The sequence below is a fragment of the Copadichromis virginalis genome, linkage group LG14, assembly GCF_057382275.1.
Source record: "Copadichromis virginalis isolate Kocher_CV1m ecotype Utaka linkage group LG14, C_Virginalis_male_GT1.1, whole genome shotgun sequence".
NCBI lineage: Eukaryota > Metazoa > Chordata > Actinopteri > Cichliformes > Cichlidae > Copadichromis > Copadichromis virginalis.
The window spans coordinates 32,462,503-32,479,038 of NC_140631.1; the positions used below are offsets into that span (position 1 = coordinate 32,462,503).

General features: G+C 40.7%; 1 protein-coding gene across 1 annotated transcript; it reads left to right on the forward strand.

Annotated features, from left to right (window-relative positions):
* Nucleotides 1-10,982: 10,982 nt before the first annotated feature.
* LOC146694368 (diablo IAP-binding mitochondrial protein-like) lies at nucleotides 10,983-15,666 on the forward strand. Its single transcript, XM_085430514.1, has 5 exons — nucleotides 10,983-11,192; nucleotides 11,296-11,418; nucleotides 13,924-14,034; nucleotides 14,176-14,272; nucleotides 14,611-15,666. Exons 1-5 carry the CDS (start codon nucleotides 10,998-11,000, stop codon nucleotides 14,814-14,816), a joined length of 732 nt encoding a protein of 243 aa, XP_085286640.1. The 5' UTR covers nucleotides 10,983-10,997; the 3' UTR covers nucleotides 14,817-15,666.
* Nucleotides 15,667-16,536: the final 870 nt, after the last annotated feature.

Sequence of the window (16,536 nt, forward strand, 5' to 3'; positions counted from 1 at the left end):
ATTTTAGTATTGGGATTTGCACAATGAGGCGTACCAGAAGTCTCCCTGTTTAATCCTTAAGCATCCACCTGTGTTATGCCATGGAGAAGCTTTGTTTGTAAGTTTGAATTGTGTTTCATCTTTATAAGTAGTGAGTGTTGTATATTTTATTGATTTTATGCATATTTGGAGAGATGTATATATAAATGCCTAGATCTGTTCGCCATGTGAAGCAAATGCATAATTCTTTATTGAGCATATTTCTTTTTGTATTTTTTGTAGTTTCACAAGTTCTGGGAAATCACTGTAAGTTGTACGTTGATGAAGACAAACAAGTAAACAGCCCTCAACTTTACTTTCACGCCTGACTCATCATTCAACGCTTTCAGTGCTTACGGCATATGTTTAGCTATCTGTCACTTCGTGTACCAGAACCACGCACGCAGGGGACAGAATAGGTTCTGTTTTAAACACTGAATGTACTCATGCATGAAGACCACATGAGATTTTTGCTGACACAATTAAATAAAACCTGATGAAGGTCAAAGGTCGTCACTTGTATGTTGAACTAAAAACTTCTGATCTGGAATTATTTAAGTTTTCTGCCAATAGTGTGTTATTTATCATAAAGTAATTCAGAGTCAATCATACCAGAGTAACCAGAGAGCATATTATTAAATATTTAACTTTCTACAGGACTGAGTATAATGTAAAAATCCAGAGCCTCTGAGGATTATTCGGGTATTTATAACATCACACAAACCAAAGGTCTCCATTACAGTGTTCATGAAATGCTGGGTGTATCCATCTTCTGGGGCGGGCCTACGGAGGAGTGCTGAAGATTTTCCTGTGAAGGAGCTGCTGGTGAAGATCATGAGTCCTGCTTGATCAGTGCGATGAGCTTCAATCTTCCTAGTGTTAAATGATGCCTCTCTCAGTCAGTAAACAGAACATCTGGCACAGGACAGCTGTGATGAAAGAAAGGGAAGATGTTTCTCCAAATCTTTGGACCCAGGAAACCCGGTTTGGTCCTCATGGTCTCCCTCACTAGTTTCTCCCCAGCGTGAATGAAGCTGTTGATAATAATGTGGAATCTGTTATTAAATGAAAAGAACAAATTAAAATTACACTACTATGAAACCTTCTGCTGCTGTCTTTATTTAAAGTTTCCATGTTAGCAGGCTGTGGAGTGCTCTGTCAGTGTAATTGATCTTTTTTTTTTTTTTTCTTTTTTTTTTTTAAATGACATCAGAAACAGCAGTATGCGACATTACGTGATGGCAGAGCTTCAGTTCATCCTTTGTCATTTTTTTTTTTTTTTTTTTTTTTTTTTTTTTTTTTAAATAAATAGGACAGGGGGAATGAATGAGAGAGAGAGGGGGAGAGAAAGAAAGAAAACCAAAGGGGAGAAGAGACGGTGAGAAGGGGGGGGAAGAGAGACAAAGAAAAAAAAAAAAAAAAAAAAACTCCTGGGTCACCTGTATGGAGAAAAAACAAACAAACAAACAAACAAACAAAAACAAACAGAGGAGACAGCAAACAACAAAGAGCAACATAATAATAGAGAAAACAAAGCACCATCACAATAAACTAGCTAGTCATAGATATCAGTATTTACTAAGTAATAAACGATATTGTGCAGCATGCAAAATAGACAGCGCACAGTGTGCTTTGAGGCAGCAGCCAAGAAAGCTTTAGTCCGCGTCTGTGAATACCCATGTGTGCATACCTGTGTGGATCAGCATGCTTGCATTCCAAAGGTTTCTCCATGTAATGATCTGCTAGGGAGTGTGGGGGGGCCACAGCCCCGTCCTCCAGGGTGTGAAGCGGGTATGGAGGAGATCAAACTCCAGACATCCAGAGGCCCCCAGAACACAAGAGACCATGGAAGACCAACAGAGGGGCAGCCGCGCCACTGTCCCAGTAAGAGCTGAGGAGAGTCCCAGATGAGGGCTCGCCCAGCAGCCGCGGAGCAGAAGTCAGGGGGAGTTGCAGTGACGCGCCCGTGAGCTCCGCCGGCCCCCAGCTGCGCCTGAGTGACCGAGCCCTAGGCCGAGAGGCCGGGGGCACCCCACCTCCAAAGGGGCCCGAGCGAGCCCCAGGCCCCAGGCCCGGACAAGCGGCCGCCAAGGAGTGAGCCGGTGTGTACCCGGACGCCCACCCCCAGACACAAAGAACCACCAACACACCGACACCTGAGGGAGTCCGCCACCGGCAGGGGAAGTGGTGGTGGGTGGAGATAGGCCTCCAAACCTTGGAGGGCCTGAGGTGTCCCCAGAGAGGTGGCGTCTGATACCCAACCTGACATATAGACACAGACATACAGGCACACACAGACACAAACATCCATTCCCACCCTCATGCTCTCATATGCACTCACTCCACACTCAACCAACGTGGAGACAGACATAAAGAGATGCTGTACACACAATCACACTCCCCAAGCGTACTCTACAAACCGGGTCTAGGTACCCTTGCCCCTGGAGGGGGGAATTGCACCCAGACCCAGGTGGTGTTACCCTTTTCCCTGCGGTGGGGAGAGGCAGACCACCCCGACTCCGCAGCAGCAGGGAGGCCCCACACCCCAGACCGCAGTCGGACGGCCAACTCCTCCTACTAGCCCTCCCGCTCCAGCAGGCCGCAGAGAATGGGGGTGGGAGAAGACTCCAAACCTCCCTCCACCCGCTCATTGTAGTGTTGATGCATATGTGTTCTAAGGTGCAATTAAAACCCAGGAGGGCATGGAGCTACCTGCCAAGGAGCAGCAGGTAAGCGCATAGTCCCTCCTGCTAACCCTCAATGACTAAGTGTATTTAAAATTGAGAGGTGGGCAACGACGTCAGGGGTGAGGTATACACCCTGATGGTGATTTGGACTCCGTGATTGTGCCCACCCCCAAGATCCTATATGTATGTGTAATGAGAGTGTGAATAATGTGAATGTCTAAGTTGTGGGATAAAATTGAGGCAGAGGCAGCCAGAAGGGGACAGGGGGGGGGGGGGGGGGGTAGCCTCCTCTGCACCCTGGTGACATACCCCCACTCCAAGGCCCTGCATGTGTGGGTGGTTGTGGAGGAGCGGGAAGAGGGAGGCAGCTGGAGATGGGGAGGGAAGGAAGGGAGGGGCAGTGTAATTGATCTAAAAGTGTTTAAGTCTTCAGTCTTATGTTAAAATCTCAAAGGACAGCATTACATTTTTATATTAACAGTAACTCTGGGCCTCTGTGGATTGGGCAGCTGATCTAATCTCTGTCTAAAACTGGATAACAAAAACTAAGGAGTGCTAAATCATTCATTAATACAGACTATTAGAGTAACAGGTGTGTAGCATCGCTAACTAGCTAGCAACAAACCTCCAATACATTAATAATAATAATAATAATAATAATAATAATAATAATGGATACTTTATTGATCCCCATGGGGAAATTACTTGTTTTTCTCTGCATTTGACCCATTCACTCAGTGAAGCAGTGGGCAGCCCACTAAGCAGGCGCCCGGGGAGCAGTGTGTAGGGACGGTACCTTGCTCAGGGGTACCTCAGGGTAGCCGTTAAGTGGATTCGAACCGCCGACCTTCCGATCATGGGGCGACCACTTTACCTACTGAGCTATCCCATTGTATATGCTAGCGGCTAATCTAGCAAACGAATTAACAACAGAGTGATTTTAGATGTTGTAGAACTATAAGATGATAAGCTGTGTGGTTTTTTGGGGGTTTTTTTTATAATTGTGACATGGCTGTATTTACCTTAATTGAATGAGTCGTCAGTCGTGGTAAACCCATCAGCAGATAAAGGAGCAGCCGGACTACGTAAAAAGTGTAGGGGACGTGTTCGAGGTCACGTCCAGCGGGTGTGTGTGGACGGGAGCGTCACGCAGACGCTCCACCTCAAGTCGCTACTGTGCAAACTCTGGCTCCAAAAGTGCAACATGGCAGCGTCGACATGCGGGATATTTTGGCTTCATTTTTGTACAATGGGATGAAGTGCTGTAGTGTCGTCCATGTTTTCTACAGTCATTGGCTGGGACCTCACAACAGCAGCACCTGAAGGACGCTTCTCTCTCTCTGATAGCTTGTGTTCTGACACCTGAGACCTGACTTTTGAGACCTGACACCTGAGACATGACACATGATACCTGACAACTGACACATGAGACCTGACAATTGACACCTGAGACCTGACAGCTTTTTTTCCTGAGACCTGAGGATGTCCTAAAATGTACACCCTACTGGAGATAGACAGATGAATTGGTGCTGCAGCTGCAGTGATCCAGACGCTGTACCAGTCCCTCTTGGTGAAGAGACAGCTGAGTGTAAAATGGTAAATGGCCTGTATTTGTATAGCGCTTTACTTAGTCCCTAAGGACTCCAAAGCACTTTACACTACATTCAGTCATCCACCCATTCACACACTGCTGATGGCAAGCTACATTGTAGCCACAGCCACCCTGGGGCGCACTGACAGAGGCAAGGCTGCCGGACACTGGCGCCACCAGGCCCTCTGACCACCACCAGTAGGCAACGGGTGAAGTGTCTTGTCCAAGGACACAATGACTGAGACTGTCGGAGCCAGGGCTTGAACCGGCAACCTTCCGATTACAAGGCGAACTCCCAACTCTTGAGCCTCGATGCGAGCAAAGCTCTCAATTTAAAAGTTGGTCTACATCCTTTATTCTCCCATTTGGGTAGTGACTAAAAGAACGAGATTGCAGATGCAAGAAGCGGAAATGAGCTTCCTCCAAAGGGTGGCTGGCATTTGACTAGGAGGCCTCCTCGGTGAAGTGTTCCAGGTATGTCCCTGAAATAGTTTCTGTTAATTGATGCAAATGTGTTACTTTGTATTTTTTACCCTGGATGTTTTGTCAAATTTCCTTTAAGTCAGACTGAACTGCATTATTTTGAGTGGCAGTAGTACTTTTGTAGAAAACGTTTAAAAGTCCACAGCTTGTTGGTCAGGGTCAGGGTCAACATTTTTGCATTGCTTTGAAAAGTATTAAAAATGTTAAAATATGAGGAAAAAACATAACAGTATAAAAATATATATATATTATAGTCATTTTCTGCTATTGGTTTGTTGAATACATAACTTTTTTTCAAAGTCAAAAAAGTGTCCAGGTGAGTAAACATGTTTGCAAACACCATGAAAAATGAGTTGGTAACATTTCAATTACACTGTTTGTTTGTTTTTATTTTTCTTCTCTAAAGAAAAATAAAAACTCTCAGAAATCACAATCACAAATCTTGACAGAAATCTTGTTTCATGATTTCATAATTCATACATGAAACAGTTTAAATATGAAACAGCAGATTCTTTTTTTTTTTTTATGACATTTCAGTGTTGGAATCATTATATCCATGTCAGGAAAATTAGACGTATGTCAGGAAAATGAAACTTTGCTTGGTTTTAAAACATTGCCAAATTACTGCTCAAAGTTTGACCTGCTCATCAGTTTGATGTCATGGGGGAGTTCCAGGTTGTTTGTCATCAGTTGATGTTTTCTTTAATGCAGTCATAATGATGATAATTAGCCAGTTGACTTTATCCCTTTGTGTAATAATAATAACCTCCACTGAAACTAATTAAAAGTGATCATTAACGGGATCATTAATTATTTAAAGACTGCTCTGTTGACTGGCGGTTAATGACAACACATGCAATAGCAGGTAAACAACAGAAGGTTAAAGTTACTGGGGAAAAATAGTCAACAAAACTTAAATTGAAATTACTTATATTAATGTTAAGATATATTCCTGACTGCTAAATGAGTTTGAAGGTGTGGAGAAATAATGCTTATATGACAGGATCTATTGCAAAATGTAGGTGTGCAATATCTTTCACACCTTGCTATCTTCATATGACCTTTTAATTTGTTTAATTTGCATTCGTGGACCCTGATCATTTGTGAAGTACAAAAGTTAGTTACATTAAACTTCCAGTGCAGAAAAGTAAATAAGTGGTATTTAAAAATGCAGTCAAACATTTTTTATACCCACCCCAAGAGCTATAATCAAAGAATTTTTTTCTTTTTGTTCACCATAACTTTTTTAATCTAGCTTTCAGCATCATAGCATTATATTGTGATATGTCATAGTTTCAATAAGAAAAATCCGCTAATTTAACATCTCTGTGCAGAAGAACAATCATTCATAACCTGAGTTTACCTGATTTCTGAAAAGTCACTTAAGAAAAATTCAGAAACTGGATTTTGGCAAAACTTTAAATGGTCATATCACCATTTGGGATAGGTGGCTGGTCAAAGCATTCTTGTAATTCTTCAGTATGTTGGAACAGTGAAATTTGCAAGAGCCATCTAAGAGCATGGCTTTGCACAACACTCACTTTGTTATTTACACAATCTACAATTAAAAATAAAAATAATTCTGCTTTCTATTAAAAAAAAGACAATCCAATCCAACTTTATTTATAAAGCACTTTAAAATAGCCAGCACAGCACGTACAGTAAGTAAGTTAAGAACAGCCAAAAAATAAAACACAAATACATAAAATTACATTTGAAACAGCCCTATATTTAAAAAAAACAACATAAAACAACATAGAATAAACTAATAAAAAATAAACTAAAAAACAACATCTCACAAGGTGTCAAAGGCCAGCATCTCACTAAAATCAGCATCATCAGCTCACTACAACCAACTAAAAAAAAACAACAACAACAACATCTCACATGGTGTCAAAGGTCATGGTGAAGAGATGGGTTTTCAGAAGTGATTTAAACACAGGCAGAGAAGAGGCCTGTCTAATCTATAAAGGCAGATAATTCCACAGTTTTGGAGCTGCTACAGTAAAAGCACGATCTCTTCTAAGTTTACGCTCAGTCCTGGGTTCATTCAGGAAACAGCTGACCTGAGAGAGCAGGTGGGTGTATAAGGCTGTAGCAGGTCAGAGAGATAAGATGGGGCTAGGCCATGGAGGGCTTTAAAAGCAAAGAATTTTAAAATGAATCCTAAAAGGAATGGGCAGCTAGTGAAGTGAAGCTTCACAGGGGAAATGTGCTCAAACATTCGAGTGCCAGTTAAAAGACGGGCCGCAGCATTTTGCACCCTCTGTAGATAAGCAATGTATGACGCACTGACCCTTATATAAAGTGCATCATAGTAATCCAGCCGAGTGCTAACAATTGATTTTACGATTGCCTTAATCTGAATGTGAAGCTTCAGTTCAGAATCCACTTTGACCCCCAGGTTTGTGACAGTTGGCTTATTATATTGGGCCAAGGAATCTAAATACACATTGGGGGTCTCAGTGGGACTACCAAAAACCATCACCTGAGTCATTTTGTCAATGAATTTTAAAAAGATAAGAGACATCCAAGCCTGAATGTCATCAAGTCACTGAAGTAATGGCTTTATGGAATAAGTGCCTTTTTTCTTTAGAGGGACATAGATCTGACAGTCATCAGCATAAATGTGAAATGCAATGCCGTGTTTTCTCAGTATAAAACTAAGAGGGAGCAGATACAAAGAAAAGAGGAGGGTGCCTAGAACTGAGCCCTGTGGGACACCACAAAAGAGAGGAGCGGGGGACGACACATGGTCACAGAGACTGACACAAAAAGTTTAGGACCTGAACCACTCCAGTGCTGTGCCCCTAATGCTGTTCCTACTGTTCCAAACTAGAGAGTAAAATGGCATGATCCAGTGTATCAAACGCAGCTGCCAAACCTAAAAGCACAAGAACAACACAGTGGCTAGCGTCAGTAGCTAAAAAAAAATCATTAAAAACTTTTAAAAGGGCTGATTCAGTGATATGTAAGGATTTAAAACCAGATTGGAAAACCTCTAAAACATTTTGCTTTTCCAGAAAGGTCATTAATTGGCTGTGAACTATCTTTTCAAGAATTTTCTAGAAAAGATAGTTTGGAGATAGGCCTGTAATTTGCAAGAACCTAGAATCAAGAGCAGGTTTTTTAGTCAGGGGTTTGACAACAGCATGTTTAAAATCATTAGGGACTACACCTGACAACATACTGTGGTTTACCAGCTCAAGAACCAACTGTTGGTAACACCTCTTTTAAGAGTCGGGGAGGGACAGCATCATCTGGAGACCCCGCAGGCTTCAAATGACTCTCCTTTAAAGAGAACAGAGGCCATGTCCACACTAACGCATCGTTTTCTCTCTGTTTTGGTCTCCCGTCCACACTGAGACGGCGTTTTCCTCAAGGAAAAATGCAGCATTTTGAAAACGCTCTCGAAAACGCATACATTTAAAATGGAGCTGTCCCATCACAGTGTGGACACTCGAAAACGCAAACTTTCTAAAACAATGACGCATTTTAGTCATGTGATGCAGTCACGTGACCAATTAAACAAAGATAGCGAAGGGCGTTACAGCAGTTGTTTTGATTGTTCTCGATTTTGACAGCCCTAAAAAGATTAATATCAGTTTGTACATGCTCCAGATGGCTTTTCTTCAAATTCTTTAATTCTTATGCGCATACGCATGACTGGAATGTAAGCATTTTGGGCCGTTTCAATGTGGACGCATGTGTGGACACGGAGCGTTTTCAGACGAAAAACACAGTTTTCAAATCTATCCAGGCTAGTGTGCATAGTCAGTGTCACCGGCTCAAACCTGTCAAAGACAGCAGAGCAGGAAGCAGAGACTGTGGGGTCATGAGCAGAAGGAGAGATTTCAACCATGGTGGAGGAGACCTTCTCAATAAAAATGTATAAAAAGATTTTTACAGGCAAGGGCTCGATACAGTCAGTATGTGGTGCACTAAGAACAGAGTTAATGGTCTGTTAATAAAACATGCGAGTTGTGACATTTTGATAGATTAATGTCAGAGAAGTGCTTACTTTTGGTACCTTTTACACTTTTTTGATACTGACTCCAACAGTCCTTTAGCATCTGTAATGACACTTGTAGTTTGTCCTTTCTTCATATGCGCTCAGCTCACGGCACTCGCATCTGACAGCTCGGGTCATGTTGTTCAGCCAGGGCTCAGATTTAGTTTTAGGCAGCCTGGTTTTTAATGGAGCCACAGTGTCCAAAGCAGTCCCGCAGGTGGAATAAAACCAAGAGCTCAGTTCCTCAGTCTGGGTGCATAAAAACTCCAGGATTTTATAGCTCTGGTTAAAAACTCATGAAAACTGCTCAGCAGTGGAGGAGTTAAAAATGTGACAGTGCTGAGCAGCAGTACGAGGTTTAACTGAGGTACAGGGAAGAGAAACTACAAACATCACACTACTATGGTCAGAAAACACAGGATCACAAATCTCTATGTTAAAAACAGAAAAACCATGAGATAAAACAAGATCCAGTGTGTCCACGTTCATGTGTGGGACCGGTCACACATTGCACCAAATTAAAAGAATCGATAAGGTTTAAAATGCCCTTTGCCATGGGCATGTCAGGGCAACACACATGAATATTTAGAAAAAAAGACACACAGGAAGAAATTTCAAATGCATGCATGAGGTGCAGAAATGTGCCAAAAAGACCATAACACTTCTGGGTTTTTTTTCTGCTTTTAGTTTGGGTGTCTTTTTCTAAGGGCCTTCAACTTGTCTGCCTGTCTGTCTATTTGATTTCGATAGATAGATAGATAGATAGATAGATAGATAGATAGATAGATAGATAGATAGATAGATAGATAGATAGATAGATAGATAGATAGATAGACAGTGCATGTAGCTCTTTAACCACAGGGGGGCGACCTTGTGTGTATTTTGCAGAGCTTTCACTTCATTGTTAGATGAAGATTACAAGATTGTCCAACACAAGGCACATTCAGCCCTTGTAGAAATTAATATGAAAGCTTTGACAGTTACACAGAAATACCATGGGTGAACACTCCAATTTCAGTATTAGCAGCAGCCATTAATACCATGTAGTCAGAAATCAGAAAGCTGTAATACACTATTTCAGGGTTTAAACATGGGGGGGGGGGGGGGGGGGGTGTAAAGAATCAGTCTTTCAATAGAACAAAGATATTTTCTTTTCTTTTCTTCTTTAAATCAAAATCTATAAAAGGGCAGGGACAGGGTTTAAGCAGACCTGATCATACAGAACTGGATATTTGGAGCACTTGACACATAGGAATGTGATATTTCCATGAATACCTGCGTCTAAGGAAGTCAAGAGTAATATCAAGAGTAAACGTCATGAGTATTGTATATATTAAACTCCTAGAAGAACAAGTCTCTTTGTATTTTTTGATTTTACTGAAGAATTTCCATATCCAACAGTCATACATCCTAACATCATATCTTCATCATCATATATTCATTTTTATTATTAGTTTTTATACTGTGGCAACCCCAATGCAATAACAGCCTAATGTTACGCAAAGTGTAAGATAATGAAGATATAAATTTTAAAAATGCATAAATATGCTCCCAGTGCTTTGTTGCACCCTTGTAGTTTGGATCCTGCTGGCATATTTCGCATGAGTGAGTACAGAAATGATTTGTATTCTCACAGCAGTAAGTAGTCTAGTCATTATACTGATAGAAAATGTTTTCCGTTTTATTAGATGTCATTTAAAAAGAACAGCGTTAGAAAAGGTTAAATGGATATAGAAATGCACCCTGTATTGTATGTCCCTCCTCGGCTTCCGTTGGAGCCCTTTGCTCGATGTGTTGTAATTGCGGCCGATCAATATGGCCGCGCTTAGGAAGGGAGCAGTGTATCTCCGTTTCGTCAGGTAAGGCATTAAGGTTGAATAAACATACGTACTGATTTTGTCATCAGGTCGATTTATCCTAGGCTGAACTGACTTTTGAAAAGAAAATCCTTTAGTGTAGGAAAATGATTTTTTTGTTTGATATCGCGGTTAACAATGGCAACGGGAAGTTATGAGTCTTAAAGTCATAACTCAGCTACGCTTAAATGAGCGTTGTTTTTGTGACTCAATAAAAATGTTCAAAATTACATTCATTTGTAAACCAGCTTCACTTTTGTTTTAATGTTTTATTTGGTTTTAGTTTGTTTGTTTTTTTCCCCTCGTTGGGCTTTTTGAGCTTTGGTACCTGATCGACTGGTAAAAACGTCATGGATTTCACTGGAATTCGCAGCCTGAAACTGAAAGTATTTTTTTGTTTTTGTTTTATCAGGAGTTCCGGTGTTGTCCTGTTGAGCAGCAGAAAGCCTGCAGTTTGTAAACTGGGAAAATGGAGAAATATTCTATACACAGGTGTAGCGTCGTTAGCTGTGGGCGGTGGGCTGTGTGCTGTACCTTTCAAACAGGTGAGTCGGCCTCCCTGCCCCAGCAGTTGTTAGAAACTTCACAGCAGTATATATCCGCTACCTGACCTACTTTACATGTTTATGTTCTGTGTCTTTGCTGCAGGTTGAACCCCTTTCTCATGACTCCCTAATCAAAAGAGCAGCCTCTCTGGCGACCGACAGCTCAAGCACTTTTCTCTCTCAGACCAGTCTAGCACTAATAGATGCCATCACAGAGTACGCCAAAGTAAGTCTGGCTCTTATGGGAAACTTTCTGTCCAATTAGTAAAATCTAGTCCAAGTTCATGTTTATTGTAGCATTTTTACCATCACAGTTGATGGGAATTTATCTCGATGGGCTCACATATACTGCAAGAAACATCCAACAACACACAACTCTGCACAACATGGTATAAAAATACAAGTTCATGCTATAGATCACCCCATAAAAAACTCCACTGGATCAGTTTTCTTTAAAATGGCTTTAGTGGTACAACAGTCCACAGTGCAAGAGGATCATTTAATATACAGCTTAATATATAACTTTTAATTATTATAATTTTTTGTGTTATTATAATAAAGATAATAGTATAAATTTCAGTGCATAATACGTTCAGATTATATCATCACAGCTGGATGTAAATAAACTGAATTAATAAAAGGTTCAGTGCGTATTTAAGCTTGGGGGTAGGTAGTACTCCTGAAGTCTGATATTCTGCTACTATTACTCTTGTATCTTTTGCCTGATGGGAGAACATTGAACAGGTTATGTGAAAACTAGTACTACATTTTTCTACTAAAGTATATACTGATCAGCCACAAAGTTGAGTAGTACCTGCCCAAACAGTTTTCACCTGTTATGACATGGTCGTTCTGTGCCCATGCTCAAATCTTGGCAGCAGATCTTTTGGATCCTGTGTTCTGCAGGGTGGTGTGGGCTCCATAGATCAGAACGTTCTGGCCCATCACCTAAAGATTATACTGTGATCGTAGGGGTTTGGAGGCATTATTTTGTGTTTTTGCTAATGTTTATTTATTTGGTTTCTTGTGTGTGCCCCTTGATTTTGCATTAATTAAACATAATTCAGTTTGTGGCTCCATAATGTAGTACTTAGTATAACACATTTGATTTAGCAGATTAAAGGATGCTGGTTCAATTCCATTTGAGGAATTCCCCTTTGGGGTTGTGAGAGGAGGGACATCTGGCGTAAAATTCAGCCAAATCACTACCTGCCTACTTGCTGTAATGAGCCTCTGTGAAAAGGCAGTAGCCAAAGTAGCTGCTTGTTCTTTTTCTGACAGAATGCCTTTCCTGTCTGTGGGAAACAGTAGCCCGATCATGCCTTGCTCAAAGCAGTAACATCATCACTCTGTCATCAGCAAAGCAGACAATCACATAATTCAGTATATAAACACCTGGTCCACAGACTCCTCAGTCTAACATCTTGTAAAGATTATTACTGCTGATGACACCCACTGGCAGCTATACCTATCATCAAGCGTTGCACAGTTCTAAATAAGAATTAGTAGACTATCAGTAACTACGATCAATACATGTGTTCACGAAATCCTCAAAACATATCAAGAAAAACTGGTATAAAAACAGCATGCTGTGACTGTTATGAACTGTGTGTTTCAGCAAATACTATTTTCGTTAACATAACCGAGGCTGTTTCAGTTGCTTAGTACAGTTCAGTGAGAGAAAAACAAGTAACAATGTCTAAATTTGTCATGTGTAACAAAAAAAATGTTCTTTCAAAAATTAGTTTTTCAGCATTTTGGGGGAGTTAGTTTCTTTTTTGTCACATCCCCATGAAAAAATTGTTCACATAGCACACTTGTTTTTATTTATTATAAAAACAACACAGTGTCCCTGTAAATAAATGTCAGTAAACGACCTGTGGATCATGTGTCATGTCTGGAACAAATACATCAGTGAAGTATTTTTTTGACCTCTGCAGTGGCATCAATGCTTGCACGGTGGGTATAGCTGGGTTTCACTGTCAAAGAGTTCCCACAAACTATTTGCTGATTCTTTTGCTGTGGTTGCTGCTGACACTGATGATGATCATAATGACATATGTTTTTTGGGTATTTAGTGTCATCAGGTTTGTTCAGCAGTCTGCTGATCAAACATAGAAGCACCAGAAAAGCCACTTTGTCAAAAATGGCATGAAACGAACCAAAACATCAGTTAGCTGTGGTCATATGATGTGGCTATTTTGAACCATGTTTCAGACCAGTGTACAGAATATCATGTAAGGCCAGTATCGAGTTTCCCATTCCCAGTGAGTACACATCATGCCTGTTCAAAAATCTGCTTATTAGCTTGATAAATAAAGGTTTATAAAATCACGAGTTTGCAGACTGCAGTGCTTATCCTGCTCAGTGCAACACATTAAACTGCATGTGAAAATGCCTCCAAATATCACTTTGTTCCAACACTTTCATGCTCTCAGATTGCATCATAAATCTAGCAACTGTTTAATCTTGCAGTTAAAACCATTAAAATAAAGTTTAATTTGTTTGAACATGTGCAGTGGAGAAATGGACAACAGTAAATGGTGACCATGGAGCTGTTTAGGGATGAAGTGAAGAAAAAGACAGGGAAATTGTTGGTGTGACTTAAGATAATGTAAAGGATAAGGTGAAGTGGGGATAGATGTTCTGCTGTGGTGACCCCTGAAGTGTTCCTACTGTTTCCAAAGTACTACTAAGTTGTTCTTTAATAAGCTCCTTGTCCTTATTCCAGGCTGTGCACACACTCATTGCCCTACAAAAACGATATCTGGATTCACTGGGAAAACTGACCCCAGCAGAGGAGGATTCAGTCTGGCAGGTGATCATTGGCCAGCGTGCAAAGGTCAGTCTTCATTGCTCTCTTCGGTTTAAAGAAAAACATCTCGTTTTGGTTTTTTTCGTCATTCTTTGTAAATGTGACCACAGATTTACAAACAGGTTGCTGTAGATCTGTTTGGGTCTTATTCTGATTTTGTCCTGACAGGTTAATGACAGACAGGAAGACTGCAAGCATTTCGAGTCAACCTGGTTCAGTGCAATGAAGCTCTGTGAAGCAGCAGCTGAGGCCGCATACACATCAGGTGTGTTGTTTTAAAAAAAAAAAAAAAAAAACATGAGCTATTTGGCCTGTGTGGTACAACAGTCAGGTTGTAGTGTTGAGGCAAGTTCTCCTAGGGTTCATCTTTTTTAAGCTTTCTACATTGCCATTTGTGGTGGTTTCTATTCAGGTGCTGACAGTGTTGCACCTTGATCGGTGTATGGATCATTTGCTGTCACTCTGCAGACGGACAGGTTTTTGCATTTAAACAGAATGGAGATGATGGACAAGGAAGGCTGCCTAATGACTTTAGCTAATGTCTGAACTGGATAGGGTTGTTGTGTGAGTCTTTGAACACTGTTTGCATTTGTTTTTTTTCAGGGGCTGAGCATGCGTCTGTAACTGCAAGGACGAACATTCAGTTGGCCCAGGCGCAAGTGGAGGAGGCACGAAAACTCTCACTAGATGCAGATAAGAAGTTAGCCGAGACTAAAGTAATGGAGGTTCAAAGGATGGCACAGTATGCCGCCTCCTTAGAGAATAATGAGGAGGAAGAGGTGCCTGAGGCTTATCTAAGAGAGGACTGAAACAAACAGCCACGAGTATCAGAAAACAATAACTTCTCATTATTCTAACACTGTCTTCTTTTATGATGTGTAATATATTTGGTTTGGTCAAACTGATGTGCTTACATCAACAACATCAACAAAAGGGTATCTATAATTCAGAGCTTCTTGGAAGAGTGTTTCTTTAATGGGGTTTTTTTTTTTGGGTTACCAACAGTGAACGAACACAAATCATTTGTATTATGTCAAGATTTATTGCAATAAATACAAACATCCTGTGTAAACAAAATGCAAACTGTTTTTCGTGTTGTTGTTATGGTGTTGATCCACAGAAAATGCGTTTTTAATTTCTGCTAAAATTGGACAGGAGACCGTGTGTCCACTTTACATTGTTGCCAAACTCAATTGTTATTGTTTCAAATGAGATGCACGAGTGCCAACTATGCGAACAAAATATCCCCTGTGGTCATTGTGAAAATGTTCTGTTTTCTAAAATGACCAGAAGACACTTTGTAAACACAGTAAGTTTGCCCAGATGACTGACTGTCAAGCACCTTCTTTGCGCATTACAATAATTCTTGCATGTTTTGTTTTGTTGTTGCAGTTGAAATGTCTACAGATTCCCACCCGTATGTCCCTCTGAAGAAGTCTTTTAAAAATGGCGTTAGCTTGCTTGTTATTTGTATCTCTTGTTTTCACTCAGCAGCTTTACCTTCACTGCTAATTACCCATGTCCTGATTGAGTTCAATAGAGCTTTTAGGCAGGTTTCAAAACCCCTCCTTTGCTTTCCTGTCGTCACTTCATCCACAGCAGCAGTCTTTCCACACCGCCACTGAACAGGAAAAAAGTGAAGACTCAACCTCTGGAAAAACATTAAAAATGTATGAATTATGATGCTTTAAGGAAAAATTTAAAACATGGAAAACAAGAGTTATTCATAATTGGATATAATGTCTTTGTTCCCAGGAAAGTTAAAAATGTGATGAAGCAGAGAAATTTGTCTTAGTTTATTTATGCTTATTCCAGCAGATGGCGATCTAAGTCCACTCCACTACACATCTTTGCCCTCTGCTTCAGTGGGATGCATTGCATTTACATTTTCATATCATGCCACATGTATTTTATATATGCAAAATGCAACTCATATTTTACTCCAGCACATGCAGCCGGTATTGATTTGTTTTGAATTAATAGTTGTGATTAAACAGGAGCCCCAGATTGTACTGCATACCTACATTTACATATGGCATTTTGTCCCTGAACTGGTGTCTGCACATAAAGTACAGTGAGACTCTGTATGAATTTTAATTAGTTTGAATTCCGAACACTGTAATTTATTTCTTCAGTTGTTACTTTTATGCATCTCTTAAAAGTTTATTGAATACTGAGTAATTTTAAATAACATTTTAAAGCTGTGCACAGTTATCGGCCTTATCCATAGTATGTCCTCTGTAACAGGTACTCTATCTTAATTTCACATGTACTTTCTTAAGGTCGGTGTGTACTACAGAGGCCATTTCATACAGAGCTCATTAAGGGAAAGACCTGTGTGGAGGTGCAAGCACAAGTGTGTAGCGTCAGCAGTGAGGTGACCTCTCCTCGTTGTAGATGGTCAAACCTTGGCAGGAGATTGGACTGAAAGTGTGGCTACAATGGGGGAGGAATGGGTGGGAGGTTTTGAGGTGTGCAAGGGCCAGCTGACCAGTGCGACTAGTAAGGAATGTTGTGTTTAACAAAGGC